Raw genomic sequence first — 19,642 nt, 5'->3', positions numbered from 1 at the left:
GGAGGGAGGGAGAGAAGAGAGCAAAAAAGAGAGGGAAGGAAGGAAGAGAGAAAGAAGAGGGATGGGGAGAGAGAGAAAAAAGAAGGGAGAGAAAGAGGGAGGGAGAAATAGAGCGAAAGGGAGGAAGAGGGAGAATTTTTTTTGTCCAAACTTTTTTTAGCCGCCCCCACCCTGAATGTGCCCCAGGGTTTTGAAAATGTAAAAAATGTGCCATGGCTCAAAAAAGGTTGAAAATCACTGCGTTATGTTACGTTATAACATAACATAGCATAGCATAGCATACAATGGAATAGAATAGAATTTGGAGAGGAATGGAATATAATTAGAATATAATATAATAGATTAGAATAGAACAGAATAGAATATGGAATGGAATAGAATAGAATAGAATTTTTTATTGGTCAAGAAAATAAATAATTTTATTGTCACAAATGTACACAAATTACCATACACTAAAATGAAATTTCATTGCATACAGCTTTCAGAGGGTCTCCACCTCCAATATATACACATACATAACTATGACAGACTAAATAAATATATACCAAGCCATATATATACCTACATATATGACATGGAGAAACAACACAGTCTAGTTTTGATGCACACATGTACACGGGGAGGAAAAACAAATCTTGTGAGTTTACCAGGCAGATGGCCCAGGGAAGAAAGCTGTTAGAGAATCTGGTAGTTCTGCAAGAAATATTTAGAAACCACCTCCCAGAAAGGAGCAACACAAACAGGCCGTGAAGTGGGGTGGGTGAGGTCTCCACAATGCTTTGAGCTCTAAATACATAGCGCGTATAAGCAGTATCCTGAATAATAGGAAGTGAACTTTCTATAACCTTCTCCATTGTCTTTACCCACTCTCTGTATGGGCTTTCTATCTGAGGCACTGCTGCCTCAGATGATTTTAACGGTCCTATTCCCACCATTTCTTCAATACTCTTTATTACTCACTCTTTATTATTTAGTGTAACTCTTGTTCTGCGGCAAGTTGTCACACAGCGAGTTGGCCATGGCGAGTTGCTCCAGACCAAGTTTACTGTGGCAGGTTGGCCTTGGTGAGTTGTCATAGAGCAGAGGTGTCCAAACTCAAGATTCATGGGTTGGATCCGGCCCACAAGGTGCTTGGATGTGGCAGTGGGGCCACCTTGGAAACAGTGAACGAATGCTCCACGATGCCTCGGCCTGGCTCAGGCCAGCTGAGCACTGATCTATAAACTAGTGGCATGCTGAAAATAGAAATTGAGCGGGCTGCATGCACAAGCTCCATTTTCACTGGCAGAGTGCTGTAGGAGGCAGTAACAGCCAAAAACCCCACCCCACCGTTCTGCCCAGGCTGCCCCCAATGTGAATGACATTGACTTGGTTCCACCCACCTGGGCCCACCCATCTCAGCCACACACATCCCAGCCCTGCCCCCCTGCCATCCCAAGGTGAAATGCAACCCTGATGTGGCCCTCAATTGCATTTGACACTAGTGATGGGCGAACCAAACCCGCACAATTCGGGTCCGTACCGAATTTTGCGGTGTTCGGGTATGCCGAACCCGAACCCGAAATTTTTTCAAACTTCGGGCAAAGTTCGGGGGTCGTGTTCGGGCTTTCGGAGCTTTGACGTCACAGGCAGGTTGCTAAGGATGCCAAGGTGATCACTTCCTGGATTGCATGGAATCCAGGAAGTGATCCCCTTGGCGTCTTAGCAACCTGCCGGTGACGTCAAAGCTCTGCCCCCCAGAATCTCTTCATGGGAGGGATTCCCTGTTCGGGTTCGAGTTTGGGTTCGAGTTCAGGTTCGGCTGAATTTTGCGTAAAGTTCATTCGAACTTGCTGAACCTGAACACCGTTGGGTTCGCCCATCACTATTTGACACCCATGTCATAGACCAGTGATGGCGAATCTTTTTTTCCTCAGATGCCAGAAGATCGTTCGTGCATGCTATCGAGAATGTCCAAATGCCCACACCCATAATTCAATGCTTGGGGAGGGTGAAAACAGCTTCCCGTGCCCCCCTGGAAGCTTTCCTGGAGACTGGAAATGACATGTTCCCAACTTCTGGTGGGCTCAGGAAGGTCATGTTTTGCCCTCCCCAGGCTGCAAAGTATTCCTTGGATCCGGGGAAGGGGGAAAACGTCTTCCCCTGTCCCCTCGGAGGCCCGGAAACCAAAAACACTCTGCAAGTGCCTCTGTGCGAGGCAAAAATCAGCTGGTCAACACACACAGGCACATTGGAGCTGAGCTAGGGCTTGTGTGCCAGCAATTACGGCTCTGTGTGCCACCTGTGCCACCCGTGCCATAGGTTCACCATTACTGTCATAGACTCTCCCGACATAACTAAATGATTCCTTGCCTTGAACTTACAGAGAGAGCTGATCAAGCACCGATAATGCTGGATTGCGCATTAATGTAATAACGGAGGCCCTTCTAAGCCTAGTGATTAGAATACATTGTTTAACAGGATATTACCTTAAGTCAAATGATCAAATTAAGCCTCACTTGAGACGCATTCCCATGGCTTGAGATAGACGAGATAACTAGGGGATCTTTTATTACTCTTGGTGTCTGTGTTAATGAGACCGAACGGAGCAAATTCATTCGGCTGGACTTTTTTTTTTCCGCCCCCCCTCCTTCTTTCTGCCTTTGCAATAATTAATGCAGTAGAAATTTCATTAGTCACTTTGCACGAACGAATGTCCATTTATTATGAAGGTCTCTCGTTCTGTAGGAAACATTTTAAAGCAAAGTGGATAATCATTAATTAATTTGTTTAACATTCATCCTATTACTCTTCGTCACGATAAGCTTGGGGGCCATTAATACCTGTGGGAATCCCCGTTCCTAGAAGGTTGTCAGTAACTCTGGAATAGTAGCCGTGGTTGTGTGGTGCAGGAGTGGGTTCTAACTGATGTGGCACAGTGGGTAGAGTGCAGTGCTGCAAGCCACTGAAGCTGACTGTAGATCTGTAGGTCACCGGTTCAAATCTCACGACTGGCTCAAGGTTGACTCAGCCTTCCATCCTTCCATATAGAATGCTGGTGAGACCACATTTGGAATACTGTGTTCAGTTCTGGAGACCTCACCTACAAAAAGATATTGACAAAATTGAACGGGTCCAAAGACGGGCTACAAAAATGGTGGAAGGTCTTAAGCATAAAACGTATCAGGAAAGACTTCATTAACTCAATCTGTATAGTCTAGAGCAGTGATTTTCAACCTTTTTTGAGCCGCGGCACATTTTTTACATTTACAAAAATCCTGGGGCACACCACCAACCAAAATGACACAAAATGAAACCCTAAGACACTCTCCTCTCTTTTTCCATCCCTGTCTCCCCCCTCTTGTGTGTGTGAGTGTGTGTGTATACACACTCTTGAACCATTTCCAAAAACAGGTGAGGGCTGGGTTTTTTCTCTGTCTTATTCTTTGGGTGCTCTTTATCATATGCTTTAAATCAAGAGTCACTTCTCTCTCTCTTTTGTTTCTTTCTCTTTCCTCTCATTCTCTGTCTCAATCATTTTCTCATTTCTGTTTTTTCCTCCCCTTTTTGCTCATTTCTCTCTCTCTCCCTTCCTTTCCTTTTCTCTCTCTCTTGCTTTCTTTCTCTCTTTCTCTCTCTTTCTTGCTTTCTTTCTCTCTCTTGCTTTCTCTTTTCTTTCTCTCTCTCTTTCTTTCTCTCTTTCTTCCTTCTTTCTCACTCTCTCTCTCTCTCTCTCACTCTCTCTTTCTCTCTCAGCAAAAAGTTGTGAGACTGGAACCTGAGCTTCCTTCTTCGCGGCACACCTGACCATGTCTCGCGGCACACTAGTGTGCCACGGCACACTGGTTGAAAAACACTGGTCTGGAGGACAGAAGGAAAAGGGAGGACATGATCGAAACATTTAAATATATTAAAGGGTTAAATAAGGTCCAGGAGGGAAGTATTTTTAATAGGAAAGGGAACACAAGAACAAGGGGACACAATCTGAAGTTAGTTGGGGGAAAGATCAAAAGCAACTTGAGAAAATATTATTTTACTGAAAGAGTAGTAGATCTCTGTATGGAACAAACTTCCAGCAGACGTGGTAGATAAATCCACAGTAACTGAATTTAAACATGCCTGGGATAAACATATATCCATCCCAACATAAAATACAGAAAATAGTATAAGGGCAGACTAGACGGACCATGAGGTCTTTTTCTGCCGTCAGACTTCTATGTTTCTATGTTTCCAAGGTGGGTAAAATGAGGACCCACATTGTGGGGGCAATGGGCTGGCTCTGTTAAAAAGTGCTGTTGCTAACATGTTGTAAGCCACCCTGAGTCTAAGGAGAAAGGCGGCATTAAAAAAAATCAGGAAAAAAACAGCTTCTGCACATGCTCAGAAGCAAAAAAACAAAATGGCGGCAGCCACAGATCAGCACTGACATTACTGGCCCTGTGATGTAACCGCTGATTTGCTACCGGTTCTATAGAACTGGTCTGAACCGGAAGGAAACCACCTCTAGTGTGGTGGATATAACATAACTAGGTTGACTTGGGGATAAAGGAAGGAAAATTCAATCCGTGCAGTATTATTATTACAGGTAGTTACCACAGTGACCATTCAATGTTACAACAGCATTGAAAAAAGTGAATGAATGTGCAGAAATTGACTGTTTGACTATTGAACTGAACGATCAAAAGGATTGCTATGTTATTTGGATGAACTGGTACAACTGGACACAAAAAAGAAACACAAATGAACAATGTGATAGAATGTCATAAATGTGCAAATGTAAAAAACGAACATGCGTGGGCGCATGAGATTTCAGCCATTTCAAAATCAAACTACGCTAATAACTCTTTTGCTGCTTATTTCAATTCTTAAATTCCTTAAATCGGTACTTAAAATTTATTTTGCTAAGAATTAAAGGGCACTCAACCTATGGAGAGCGGGTGTGCGAGATTTCAGTGATTCTTTTCCTTTTGTACATGCACAGAAGCAAAAAATCACTGAAAATTGCCAAAATCTCATGCACTTGAGCATCCTCTCAGAAGATTTGGTTACCTGTGCATGTGCAGAAGCCAAATCTCCCTCCAATGTGCGCACCTGCTCACTGGCCACCCAGAGTTTCGCACACAGCTCCATTTCCTCTACCAGAGTGGTGCCCCCTGTGTTGTGATTCAGCCTGAGGCTGCTCAGGGACCAGCTGTGTCTCTGCTGGCTCCATGCCCGGAGGAGGATGACAGCGCAGAGGAGGGGGCTGAACAGTCGGACGGGGGAGAGGAGAGTCAGGAATGGGATGAAGGAGAACAGCATGAGAGCCCCCGGGGGGGGGGCCTCTCCCCAGCCAGTAGCTTGGAGTCATTAGGTGATGACGCACAAGCTGTGATTGACATGAGACAGAGTCGTTCAGAGCAACAAAAGGAGCAGTTAAAGAGATATTTTCACCATTGAATTAGAAACAGCTGGGTTTGGGTGTGGTCCTCATCAGCAGGGTTTAAAAAGGCAGGCAAGGCCTTGAAGCCATGTGGAGTGTTATCAATTGGAGTTGCGGTGACCTGTTTTGATTCTCAGCGTCTCTGATCTTGGCTTGTGGCCTCGCAGTCTGGGAGACTCGTGGGAGGCGTCTGCTATCTACAGCTTCGTCTTGGCAGCAAGAATCTGGTATTGCTTCATGGACTATTCCCTTCGTGTATATAATTGAAGTTCCAGTGTTTTTCCTGTTTGTAAGGACATTTTCTGTTACCTGTATTTTCCTTGAATTATATAAACTGCCTTTGCCTTTTACCAGTGTGTCTGGATTCTCTTTTTGGGTTGGTATTGGCTTCTGGAGTGACCCAGACAGAACACCCCTGTTTCCCCCCACCCCCCCCCCCTTCGTTCCAGTAGGAACCCGATACTGACCAGGGCAAACGGGCATATTTTTTTCTTTTCCCTTTTGGAAGTTTTCGGAATGCGCTGATAATCCAGTTCTGTTTTTGTGTTGGTTTCATGGCAGGCTACAGAAGGAGCAGCAATTAGACAAAGAGACAACTTGAGTATTTAATGTGGCAGGTTTATGCTGAGAACTCAACTTTCTGCCAAATCCGATCTCAAGTTTCCCTATTGAAAAAGAAGGTTGCGTTTTGCAATCTGTACAAAGTGTTTCATTAAGCAGGTTTTCGGCTCTATTCTTTATTTTGCTTCTCTTGGGAAAATTAAGGCGTAGGTGACGCTTAATGCTTCACACATGCAAGGAACAACGAAGTCATCAGTTCTGAATTAGGGCTGTAATTGCAAGCTTCCTTCGCAAATGTGCAGAAAGCAAGCATCTGTTCGCTCTTAGCCTGCAACGTGGTTATTAACGTGTGGTTGAACTGCATGGATGCGCTGTGGAAAGTTACTCTTTGGAAATTCAGCATTCGCCCAACAGAGCCATAGGCAACTCTAAGTAAGTTCCTAGACCACAATGTCTTGTGGCATGATGGGTGAATTATGGTTTGCAAACTATGCATTGTGCCTAAGGATGTTCCTTATTCAAGAAACCATGCGAGTAAGCAATAGCATTAGCATTTACACTTATTTTATTTTATTGGATTTGTATGCCGCCCCTCTCCGTAGACTCGGGGCTGCTAACAACAGTAGTAAACAGCATATGACAATCCAATATAAACAGTTAAAAACCCCTATTGTAAAACCAACATACATACAGACATACCATGCATAAAATTGTAACGGCCTAGGGGGAAAGAGTATCTCAATTCCCCCATGCCTGGTGGCAGAGGTGGGTTTTAAGAAGCTTACGAAAGGCAAGGAGGGTGGGGGCAATTCTAATCTCTGGGGGGAGTTGGTTCCAGAGGGTCGGGGCCGCCACAGAGAAGGCTCTTCCCCTGGGTTCCGCCAAGCGACATTGTTTAGTTGACGGGACCCGGAGAAGACCCACTCTGTGGGACCTAACTGGTCACTGGGATTCGTGCAGCAGAAGGCGGTCCCTGAGATAGTCTGGTCCGGTGCCATGAAGGGCTTTATATTTGCTTCTCCTGGGAAAATTAAGGCGTAGGTGACACCTTAATTTACAGCCCTCTCTAAGCGGTTTACAGAGAGTAAGCCTATTGCCCCCCAAAATATGGGTCCTCATTTTACGGACATTGGAAAGAGGGAAGGCTGAGTCAACCTACTGAGATTCGATCTGCCAAACTGCTGGCAGCCGGTGATCAGAAGTTGCTTGCAATAGTGCACTCTAACCACTGCACCACCGAGGCTCTATCACAGCTTAACATGGTATTTGAACTCAGTTATAAGGAGGGGTCAATTGAGTTGCCTTACAGAAGCAAGGCTGGTATTAAAGTACAGGAAGTCCTTGACATATGCCCAGAATTGAGCCCAAACATTCTGCTGTTAAACAAGACATTTGTTTAATGGGCTTTTGCCACACTTTTACAACTTTTCTTGTCACAATTGTTAAGTGAATCACTGCCTTTGTTCAGTTAATGACCTGGTTCTAAAGTGAATTTAGCTTCCCCTTTGACTTTGGTGGTGCAGTGGTTAGAAAGCAGTACTGCAAGCTACTTCTGCTGATCACCGGCTGCCAGCAATTTGGCAGATCGAATCTCAGTAGGCTCAAGGTTGACTCAGCCTTCCATCCTTCCAAGGTCGGTAAAATGAGGACCCAGATTGTTGAGGACAAGAGGCTTAATCTGTGCAAACTGTTTAGAGAGAGCTGTAAAGCACTGTGAAGCAGAATAAAAGTCTAAATGCTATTGCTGTTGCGACTTTGCTTGTCAGAAGGTCACAAAAGGGAATCGCACGATGACCTTGGGAAACAGCAACCGTCATAGATATGAAGCAGCTGCCAAACTTTTTAAATTCGACCATGGAACCATGAGGATGGTTTTTTTGTCAGTACTTCAAATGGTTGCTAAATGAATGATTGCAAGTTGAGAACTACCTGTATGCTTAGAATTAATTAATTAATTAATTTTGTGCAATACACAATGAGAATTTTAGTGGGTGGATATATATATATTTGTTTTCGTAAATTTTCACGGGTATATGTATGTAGATTGTTCTGAGTTCAGGTTTTGCCCTGTGTAATATTTTGCATGTTTATGCGACGTTTCGGTGAAATCACATCCACCATCATCAGGCTGAAGTTTCCAAGCTTCGTGCTGTTGTAAAATGGAAATTTTACAACAGCACGAAGCTTGGAAACTTCAGCCTGATGATGGTGGATGTGATTTCACCGAAACGTCGCATAAACATGCAAAATATTACACAGGGCAAAACCCGAACTCAGAACAATCTACATACATATACCCGTGAAAATTTACGAAAACAAATATATATATATATATATATATATATATATATATATATATATATATATATATATATCAGCCTGATGATGGTGAATGTGATTTCACCGAAACGTCGCATAAACATGCAAAATATTACACAGGGCAAAACCCGAACTCAGAACAATCTACATATATATATATATTGTTGTGGTTCCGTCTGAGGCCCCTCCGGGAACGGCTGACCTTCTGTCGGTTTCCAGCTCAGAGGGAGAGGCTGAGGAACAGGAGGTGCAGACAGACGAGGAGGAGGAATCCCAGGCTGAAGAAGAGGGAGGACAGCCAGAGTCCCACCAGGGGGAGCTCTCCCCAGCAAGCAGCCTGGATTCCTTAGAGGAAAGTGCACAAGCCATAATTGATCTGCGACAATGAAGAGCTACTCAGAGACGGAATCAATTGGCTAAATACTTTCAGCATTAAAGTGGCAACAGCTGGGTTTGGGTGTGGTGCTCTTGGGAAAGGCTAAAAGGCAGACCCACCCTTCCTGGCTTGTGGAGTTTTATCTTTGAGAGTCGTGGGACCTGACTGTGAACTTTGGCGTCTTGGAATCCTGGTTTGTGCCTTTGACTATTGAAACCTTGGGGGGGGGGGGGGTGCCAGCAAGAAGCTTGCTGTATTGACTGGACATCAGGACCCTGCTGTACCGTATTATATCCTGTCTGTTGGGAAGAACAGGTTTTCCTCTGTGCTTATTTTTTCCAGTTATAAAATACTTTTGGCTTTTACCAGAGTGTCTGGCTGTTTTTTCCAGTTGGTGTTGAGGTCTGAGGGAACCCAGACAGAACAATATATATATATATATGTCACATGTTTAAGCTGAATTTGAAAATTATATATTTGTTTTCGTAGATTTTCACGGGTATATGTATGTAGATTGTTCTGAGTTCGGGTTTTGCCCTGTGTGGGGACGGAAGGCACTCTAGTGCACTTGTACTCGCCCCTTACTGACCTCTTAGGAATCTGGATAGTCAAGCGTAGATAATCTAAGGGTAAAGTGTTGGGGGTTTGGGGATGACACTATGGAGTCTGGTAATGAGTTCCACGCTTTGACAACTCGGTTACTGAAGTCATATTTTTTACAGTCAAGTTTGGAGCGGTTAATATTAAGTTTAAATCTGTTGTGTGCTCTTGTGTTGTTGTGGTTGAAGCTGAAATAGTGTACTGTAGCTCTTTCAGCACTATCAAAAAAATAAACAAACCCAGATTCAGAGAGCTTTCTCATTTCTTCTCCAGCCAGCCAAGCCCATCCTAAGCACTGTATGAACGCCTACCTGTTTCCGATGCCTATCGTGTTTGGGCCTCACCCTCACCCCTCCTATGACGCCACTGCAGGTAGGTACTGAGGAAAACTTGAGTCCATAATACAGTCTTCACCAGGGGTGAAATGCTCCCGATTCGCTCGTGCCTATTGGTCGTCAGAGAATCGGTCGTGAAGGGAGTATGAGGCTCCGCCCACAGCCAGGACGCTGCCATTTTGAGCGGAGGTGGCACATGGATACAGTACAATACTGCAGGCCACTAAAGCTGACTGCTAGATCTGCAGGTCAGCAGTTCAAATCTCTTCACCAACTCAAAGTTGACTCAGCCTTCCATCCTTCCGAGGTGGGTAAAATGAGGACCTGGATTGTGGGGGCAATAGGTGGGCTCTGTTTAAAAAAATGCTATTGCTAACATGTTGTAAGCCGCCCTGAGTCTAAGGAGAAGGGTGGTATTAAAAAAATTGAATAAATAAATGAATAAATTTGGGTTATTTTACCCTCTGCGCATGCATAAAGTGTTTTTTTCTTTTCTTTTTCTTTTTAAAACATCCCTCTCTTTTCCTTTTCGAACATTTGTGGGTCAAATTAAATCTCCTTGCGCTGACATTTCCCCCCCATGTACTTTGACAGTGTTGCTGGACTCAATTTGTGGTGTGTGTTTTCCTTCCGTGCACAGTGTACAGAGGATTCTGGACAGCGCTGATTGTCCTGGCCATCACTGCCAGCCTTGTCGGTGTGTTTTTGCTGGTGTGCGGTGTGCCCTTTGTCAACGCAAGATTCTATAAAGTTGGAGGTGGATTCCTTATGGCTGCTGGTAAGTGACCATTGCAGTATTCACTGCTTTAGCAACCTGGAATGATGAAAATCCTGAGAATGCACGTGTAAAGGAATGCAAATGTGCCTAAGAAAGAGACTTGAAACAAAATGTGCAATTAATAACCAAGGCAATTGCATATTTCTATTAATTTTATTACTTGATAAAGAAGCCCTGGAATTAAAAGTTCTGGAATTCTAGACTAGTTCTTGTGCATTTGGGCAGCTATGTTTCAAGGAAGCAGCTTGGATTCTTCCGTAGATGGAGTGATGGAGAGTTTGAATCTTAACTAAGTTGCATTATAATCAGTAATGGGCAGCCAAAATTTTACTGCCACACTGTGGGTGTGGGTTATTTTGTGGGTGTTCTGTCGGGCTCTCTGGTAGAATCCTCCCGAAAATTCACAGGTACAAATTTCAGTCACACACACGTTTGAAAATTCCAAACAATGTTCTTTATAATGAATATTCACTTAAACTAAGCCCTCTTTTGGTATAGCAAAGAGCACTCGTCTCCAAACAAACTGGTAATTTATACAAGTCCCTTATCAGTCCTGTGATACTTAGCTTGCAGCTGTGACGCAATTCACAGTCCTTCTTCTTTCACAAAGTGAAACACACTTTGCTCTGGTTGAGTTTCAAAGCGGGGAAAAATCAGCATACAAAAAGTCAAAGTCAGTAAAGCAGTCATGAAACACAACGATTAGATAATCCTCCATAATGGCCAAACCCACAGGCTGCTATTTATAGCAGCCTCACTAATTACCACAATCCCACCCAACCACAGGTGGCCTCATTTTCTTTAATAATAATCTTTCAGTTGTTGTTGCCTATGCATCGCTCTCCACATGCGTGGCTGAATCATTAACTCTTATTCTGAATCCAAGGAGGAGCTAGATAATTGATCTTCTTCTGAGCTGTCTGTCACACTCTCCTCCTCCCTGTCACTCATGACTTCTTGGTCAGAGGAGCCTTCATCATCAGATTCCACCGTGGGGGGGGGGGCAAAACAGGCCTGCAGCATGTGGATCTCTCCCCCACATCCACAGTCCTTGGGGCAGGAGCTGGGCCAGAGCTAACCACAACAGTGGGTGTGGTTTAATGGTCATGTGACTGGGTAGGAGTGGATTGCCGGTCATATGATCAGGTGGGAGTGGCTTGAACGATCATCATCGTTCAAGTGAACTGTTAAGTTTTCAATTTACAACCTTACCAGTGTTGCTCACCGGGGTGACAATTTGCTTTGCGTTTCCTGCGCTCTCTTTCCTGGGTCGTCCCCACCACCTCAGGCTGGGTAGCTAGGTGAACGGGTGCTGCCAGAAGTATAAATGCTGCCAGCGCTGCTTCCACCCACGCCTTCTGCTTGCACCTCAGGTGGGAGGTGGCTTCATGAGGTTGGAGGGGAGCCGGGCAGGAGAGAGGGAAGCTCGTCCGAGGCCAGGAAGGAGGAAAGAGGAAAAAAGCAAGGAGCACAGACGCAGCAGCAGGGGAAAAAAGGAGATCTGAGCCGAGACCAGTAATCCAGGAAGTGACAGCTGCCGATCAGCTGGAGCTGTGCATGCATCTTCATTTCCACTGGTGGAACTGTGTTCCACTCCATCCTGCCTGCTGCCTACCCTTGTTTATAATGCTTGCTTGCTAATAAAAGGGAATCTTTTAAGCTTATTATCTGATTCAGATTGAAGAGCTTAGTTGGTTTCTCTTCCAAAATTCTTAAAAAGCAGAGCCGGAGATATTCTAGCCCACAGAGATGTGAATAATACTGTTTGACTTGAGAAATGTTTCTGTCTTTTTTTTGGAGGGCACCAAGCTGATATTTGTGTGTTAGAACATGATTGGAGAACAGTGGGGTGGTGAGATGGCCTAGAGGTGGAGCTCTCGCATCACAATCAGGAGTCTGTAGTTCAATCCTGGGTAGAGGCAAATGTTTCTCTCTCTGGGCCCAGTGAGAATATATCTGCTGAACAAAATTCCACATTGGCAACAGGGAGGGCATCCGGACATTAAAACACCCTGCTAGCTCAGACTCCACCCTGCAAGAGATTATGGGGTTGTTAAAAGAAGATGATCAGAGAACAGCGGAACATAACTTTGTGCCTAATGCTTTAGATGGAATTCTCTTTTCGTTTGGTTTTTGCTAGATCACGGTTCCTTACCATAGAATCAGAATAATTTAAAACATAAATTGGATGGCTCAGATTGACCTTGCAAGTAGAATCATTTAAATCAGAGGATGTTCAAGTGTTCAACCTAGGGCTGGGGAATTCTGGGAGTTAAAGTTCTCAAGTACACAGAGTTGCTAAGATTGGACACTCTTGATTTAAACGGAGTTAGTGTTGGTTTCATATATACCTGCCAATTACATAAATATATTCTTTTCTTGAACATCTTAAAAATTATTATTGGGACTAAAATGAAAACAGTTATCCAGAAGGTAAGAGTACAAGACATTTGAAAAGTGTTCGGAAACTTCAGACCGTGGGCTTTCCTAAATATGCCCATGTCACACCAACACTCCTCAGTCTGCATTGGTTGCCGATCAATTTCCGGTCACAATTCAAAGTGTTGGTTATGACCTATAAAGCCCTTCATGGCATCAGACCAGAATATCTCCGGGACCGTCTTCTGCCGCATGAATCCCAGCGACCAGTTAGATCCCACAGTGTGGGCCTTCTCCGGGTCCTGTCGACTAAACAATGTCGTTTGGCGGGACCCAGGGGAAGAGTCTTCTCTGTGGTGGCCCTGACCCTCTGGAACCAACTCCCCCCAGATATCAGAGTTGCCCCCACCCTCCTTGCCTTCCGTAAGCTTCTTAAAACCCACCTCTGTCGTCCCCCTAGGCTTATAAAATTTATGCATGGTATGTCTGTATGTATGATTGGTTCCTTAAATTGGGTTTTTTAAATTACTTTTAATATTAGATTTGTTTATATTGTCTTTTTACTGTTGTTAGCCACCCCAAGTCTGCAGAATTCACTTTGAATTGTGACCGGAAACTGATCAGCAGCCAATGCAGGCCACGGAGTGTTGCAGAAACGTGGGCGAATCTAGGAAGCCCCACGATGGCTCTCGCGGCCACGTTCTGCACGATCTGAAGTTTCCGAACACTTTTCAGAGGTAGCCCCATGTAGAGAGCATTGCAGTAATCGAACCTCAAGGTGATGAGGGCATGAGCGACTGTGAGCAGTGACTCCCTGTCCAAATATGGCCACAACTGGTGCACCAAGCAGACCTGGGCAAACGCCCTCCTCGCCACAACCGAAAGATGATGTTCCAATGTCAACTGTGGATCGAAGAGGACGCCCAAGTTGCGAACCCTCTCTGAGGGGGTCAGTAGTTCCCCCCCCCCCCAGGGTAATGGACGGACAGATGGAATTGTCCTTGGGAGGCAAGACCCACAGCCACTCCGTCTTGTCTGGGTTGAGTTTGAGTTTGTTTGTCTGAGACAAAACTCACTTAGCTGTCTTGATTAACAACAGAAATTTTGAGTTCGATTGTGGTCAATAGACTACCTATCTGTTAATACCAAGCTTTGTAAGGCAACCCAATTCTTTTCATATTAGGCTCAATTTTTCCTTCCAGCTTATCAGTTGCAGTGATTCGCTTAACAACAAGAAAGGTTGTAAGATGGGGCAAAACTCACTTAACAAATGTTTCACTTAACAACATACATTTTGGTCTCAATTGTGGTCATGAGTTGTGTTGTAATCATAGGTTTTTAGGCACTGAACATTGGAATAAAATATTGCTGAAGGGTGATGTTTTAGCTTAATGGGTGCTGTATAAACCTTATTCTTCCTCTATGGAAAGGCAGCAATGTCCAGGCTGAGTAAGCAAGCTGCAGAATCCATGACCACGTGGAAAATAATTAACTTGATATACAGCATGAAGATAACCTATAGCTAACTTCCATGTAAGGAAATATATGCCTTACTCTCATTCCTTTGCTAATCACCAGTAAACACACAATCCAGGAAAAGGCAATGAATGGAGCTTCCATTAATTATCTATAGGGAAGTCACGAGGAGGTTGCCTTATACAGCGCATGAGTGAATGGTAGTTGGGGGATGGCTTAATGTATGTGGTGTTCGCGAATTGGTTATTCTGTACCACATGTCAGGAAAAGTAAAATACAATAAAAGGAGCGATCTCAATACAATAGAGGTCGTCTCATTGAGAAAATTATCTCTGTTGCTTCATTTTGATGTGGCAATTATGGCACCCTGTGCCTCCCTAGAGCTCGACCCACTGGGGGAGGGCAGTTTGCCTTCAGAATTGAGGACTACCTGTGCTCAAATATACAGCTTTGAGTGATGAGAATACCTGTGGGCACCTTCTAGGAAAGTTTACATCTGGTGTGATCTATAGCAGAGATGAGTTTCAACAGGTTATAACCAGTTCTGAAGAACTGGTAGTGGAAATTTTGAGTAGTTTGGAGAACTGGAATATACCACCTCTTACTGGCCCCACTCCCATCTATTCTCATCCATTCTGCCTTGGTCCATCTGTTGTAAGTTCTTCTTGCTACATCACTGGCCCATTTCCATTTCAGTTCTTTGACTCTCTTAATCACAGGTATGAAACTTGATTGCATTGAGGGCCTCATCAGAGTTGTGTTTCACCTTGGGGGCCGGGGTGGGTGTGTCCATAGTGGGCGTGGCCAGCTTGACATCACTTGTGTTGGGGGCGCCTTTGGTGGCCTGAGTGCTCTGCTGACCAAAACGGATTCCCAACTCCTTTTTTGGCTGCAACAGCCTCTTGCAACCCTCTGCAGGCAAAAACTGAACTCTGGAGGGCCACGCACAGCCCTTCCAAGCTCCGTTTTTGTTGGCAGAGGTCACCACAGCTTGGTCCTTTGCTGTTTACAGGATGGCCTCGTGGGCTAGATCTTAGTACCCCACAGGTTGAATGTGGTCCACAGGCCTTGAGTTTGACACCTCTACTCTTAATGATATCCCATACAGTGGTACCTCTACCTACAAACTTAATTCGTTCCGTGACCAGCTTCTTAAGTAGAAAAGTTTGTAAGTAGAAGCAATTTTTCCCATAGGAATCAATATAAGAGCAAATAATGTGTGCGATTAGGGAAACCACAGGGAGGGTGGAGGCCCTGTTTCTTCCCAGGAGATTCCTAGAGAGGCCCCACGGAGGGTTCTCTCCACCTTTTCCGGCCCTGTTTCTTCCCAGGAGATTCCCAGAGAGGCCCCACGGAGGCTTCTCCCTGCTTTTTCCGGTTACAGTTTCGGAGACTCAGGTTTGTAAGTGGAAAAATGGTTCTTGAGAAGAAGCAAAAAAATCTTGAACACCGGTTCTTATCTAGAAAAGTTCTTAAGTAGAGGCGTTCTTAGGTAGAGGTACCACTGTACTTTCATCTGTTCTCTAATCCATGTTCAGGTCTTTCTATTTTGTCTTCTAATGTATTTTTACATGCTTTTCTTTGTGCCACAAACCATAAAGCAAATAAATAAACCAGAGCGATGGGGTAATATTTAGCAGACAGACTAAACAGCTCCACATTTTAGTCCTCTAAGGAGTTACTATAGCTTTGCTAATTATTTTGTCTGTCTGTCTGTCATTATATTCTTATTCGGTACAGTAGTTGCAACGGGAAAGCCTTATTTGTCATCTGCTATGGATGGCAGATCGGCTGTAATTAACTTTTGTATCCCAGTAATTGTTCCTCGGAGAAAGGTGAAAGTGCTTATAATTCATCAAGAGGGAATTTTGTCTGGAGAGAAAGTTCTGAGGGAAGGAAATCAGGAGGTTGTCCTTTGAAGTCCCGAAGCAAAGCTTTCCGCGCTGAAATAATATTCTGGAATGTTCTTCCCATAATTTGGTGGCCTCATTATCAGGCTGTTTTACAGGGATGGGGGTTAAGCCTTTGGGGTAAAAAACCAGATGTACATGGCAAAGTTCATACAAATGTTTAAAATAATAAAAGCTGCTAATCTTTAAGCACTTAGGAGCTTCAACCTTACTAGTGATTTTCCTGGTCTCAGTTATGGTCCTTTTTTTCCCTTTGTTGCCTTGAAGACTTATCCTGGGAGATGTAATTTTTATCATTTCTAAAAATCATTTTATCTCTCTTCACTTCCTACTTCCTCTTCCTCCCTCTTTTACCTTCACTCGAGTGCTTCTCCTCCTTACTCACATCATAGTTGGACAGACTGAAATTTTCTGCCCCACTTTTAATCTAATTGTGCCCCGTCCTAAAATTGTTATTATTTCTTTATATGCCTATTATTCTGTATTTTTAAAGATAGCAACCTACTACCTGAATCCATTGGTTGTGCATTCTTCTTGGAACTGCTACAAGGGTTGTGTTGGTGTTGTGGTTAGCTCTGGCCCAGCTCCTGCCCCAAGGACTGTGGATGTGGGGGAGACATCCACATACTGCAAGCCTGTTTTGCCCCCCTGGTGGAATCTGATGATGAAGGCTCCTCTGACCAAGAAGACATAAGTGAGAGGGAGGAGGAGAGTGTGGCAGACAGCTCAGAAGGAGATCAATTATCTAGCTCCTCCTTGGATTCGGAACAAGAGTTAATGATACAGCCACGCATGTGGAGAGCGATGCATAGGCAACAACAACTGAGAGATTATTATCAAAGAAAATGAGGCCACCTGTGGTTGGGTGGGGCTGTGGTAATTAGTGCGGCTGCTATAAATAGCAGCCTTTGGGTTTGGCCATTGTGGAGGATTATCTGATTGTTGTGTTTCGTGACTGCTTTACTGACTTTGACCTTTTGTGTGCTGATTTTTCCCCGCTTTGAAACTAAACCAGGGCAAAGAAGGACTGTGAATTACCTCACAGCTGCAAGCTAAGTATCACAGAACTGATAAGGAACTTGTACAAATTACCAGTTTGTTTGGAGACGAGTGCTCTTTGCTATACCAAAAGAGGGCTTGATTTAAGTGAATTTTCATTATAAAGAACATTGTTTTGAATTTTCAAACGTGTGTGTGTCTGAATTTTTGGGAGGATTCTACCAGAGAGCCCCACAGAACAGTTGTAGATTGGAGATAGGTAGCATCTTATTCCTCCCACCCACCATCCCCCAGTTGAGGGAGGAGTGTTTAGTTTCAACAAAGATAGATTCTGTTCTGCTGGCGTGTCCCAACCACCCGTAATTACAGGGTAATTAGTCCAAAAAGACACACACCACACAATAGAAGGAAAACCAAAAGTCTTTATCAACAGAAAAGCAGAAAAAACTCCCCTTTTAAATGTCAAAGGGATTTTCTGGTACACACAAGGCACAAGTTAAATGCAATCCAATTTCTCACCCAGTAACTGGGAAATTGAGTCCAATTCCAAAGTCCAGAAAGTTCACACACAGTCTTGAACAGGGAAACAGCAAAACCACGATCTTGACGAAACTATGAATCAGGTAAACTTGGCTAAATCAGCACTCTGCTCTTTTTATCTGTAGCACTAATTACAGTAGCCCCACCCAACCACAGGTGGCCTCACTTATCTCCTGTAATAATCCTTCAGTTGTTGTCTCCTATGCATCACTCTACGCATGCGTGGATCTGTCATACGTTTTTGGTCAAAATCCAAGGATGATAAGGATGATTGATCTCCTCCTGGGCTGTCTGCCAAACTCCCCTCTTCCCTGTCACTCATGCTTCCTTGGTCAGAGGAGACTTCGTTGGCAGATTCTATTGGGAGCAAAACAGGCCTGTGGCATGTGAATGTTTCCCCCACATCCACCTCCACATTCCTTGGGGCAGGAGCTGGGCCAGAGCTAACCACAACAGATTCTCCCCCCCTTCAAACTAATGGTCATCTCTGTCCAAAATGTGGAAGGAGAAGAGGGGGAAAAATGAGCTTTAAAACTTGTGGAACTTCATGTTCCAAGTATCAAGCCGGTGCAGAGTTTGGTGATGAATCAACAGCTTGCCATACTGTCTGTAGAAGGCTTGGTGTTTATGGGAACCTGGGAGGGGTTATTTCATGAGGGAGCAGATGCAGCCACAAAGCATTCTTTTGAGTGGTTCAAGGCCATCTTGTGTCCACCACCTGGGCGGAAGTGGAAGAAGGAGTTTGGTTTTTTAAAATTTATTCATTTATTCATTCATTTATTCATTCATTCATTCATTCATTCATTCATTCATTTGATTTTTATGCCTCCCTTCTCCTTAGACTCAGGGCGGCTTACAACATGTTAGCAATAGCACTTTTTAACAGAGCCAGCATATTCCCCCCACAATCCGGGTCCTCATTTTACCCCCCTCGGAAGGATGGAAGGCTGAGTCAACCTTGAGCTGGTGATGAGATTTGAACTGCTGACCTTCAGATCTACAGTCAGCTTCAGTGGCCTGCAATACAGCACTCTACCTGCAGCGCCACCCCGGCTTGTTGCCACGCTGGCACAACCTGACAAGTTTGAGGGAAGGGGCAAGGCATGTGAACTTTCAACTGGATGGAAAGCTCAGATTTGGTTTCCCGGTGTGGGTGCCAGGATGGCTCTGGAAATAAACTGGAACTTTGAGGAATTTATTTTTTATTTATTCATTTATTTATTCATTTGGCCAATACATAAATACATAGGAAGAAAAATAGACATGCGATAATATAAAAGAGGGTGAAAGTGGACTTAGAGGAGAGGATATATGAAAGGAAGAGAATATATAAGATAGGTGAAAGAAAGGAAAGACAATTGGACAGGGGACGAAAGGCACACCAGTGCACTTATGTACGCCCCTTACTGGCCTCTTAGGAACCTGTAGAGGTCAATCGTGGAGAGTCTAAGGGAGAAGTGCTGGGGGTTAGGGGTTGATACAACTGAGTCCGGTAATGAGTTCCACGCTTCAATAACTCGATTGTTGAAATCATATTTTTTACAGTCAAGTTTGGCGTGGTTCGTATTAAGTTTGAATCTGTTGCGTGCTCTTATGTTATTGCGGTTGAAGCTGAAGTAGTCATTGACTGGTAAGACATTGCAGCATATGATCTTGTGGGCAATACTCAGATCGTGTTTTAGGCATCATAGTTCTAGGCTTTCTAGGCCCAGGATTGTTAGTCTATTTTCGTAGGATATTCTGTTTCGAGTGGAGGAGTGAAGGGCTCTTCTGGTGAAATATCTTTGGACATTTTCTCCCCCCACCCCAATATTTTCTTTATTGAGTTTTCACATATAATTCAAATCACACGTTATTCTGTTTTACAGATTATACACCATCTCTATTAACATTCTTATAGTAGATTTTTACCTGTTACATTCAATTATATACATTATATTTCATACTTTTATATTCTAATATTTATTA

At 44.0% G+C, this 19,642-nt stretch overlaps 1 protein-coding gene across 1 annotated transcript in view; it reads left to right on the top strand.

The window, feature by feature from the left end:
- Positions 1-19,642, top strand: part of LOC139170798 (transmembrane protein 182-like) — a 30,675-nt gene that overhangs the window by 4,618 nt on the left and 6,415 nt on the right. The window contains exons 3-4 of the mRNA XM_070758308.1: positions 9,531-9,629; positions 10,233-10,370. Coding sequence (XP_070614409.1) covers positions 9,531-9,629; positions 10,233-10,370 — 237 coding nt within the window. The remainder of the gene's footprint in view (positions 1-9,530; positions 9,630-10,232; positions 10,371-19,642) is intronic.

This window comes from Erythrolamprus reginae, chromosome 8 (assembly GCF_031021105.1).
Source record: "Erythrolamprus reginae isolate rEryReg1 chromosome 8, rEryReg1.hap1, whole genome shotgun sequence".
NCBI lineage: Eukaryota > Metazoa > Chordata > Lepidosauria > Squamata > Dipsadidae > Erythrolamprus > Erythrolamprus reginae.
The sequence above is the reverse complement of the archived record's forward strand: the minus strand, read 5'-3'. Positions and strand labels throughout refer to the sequence as shown.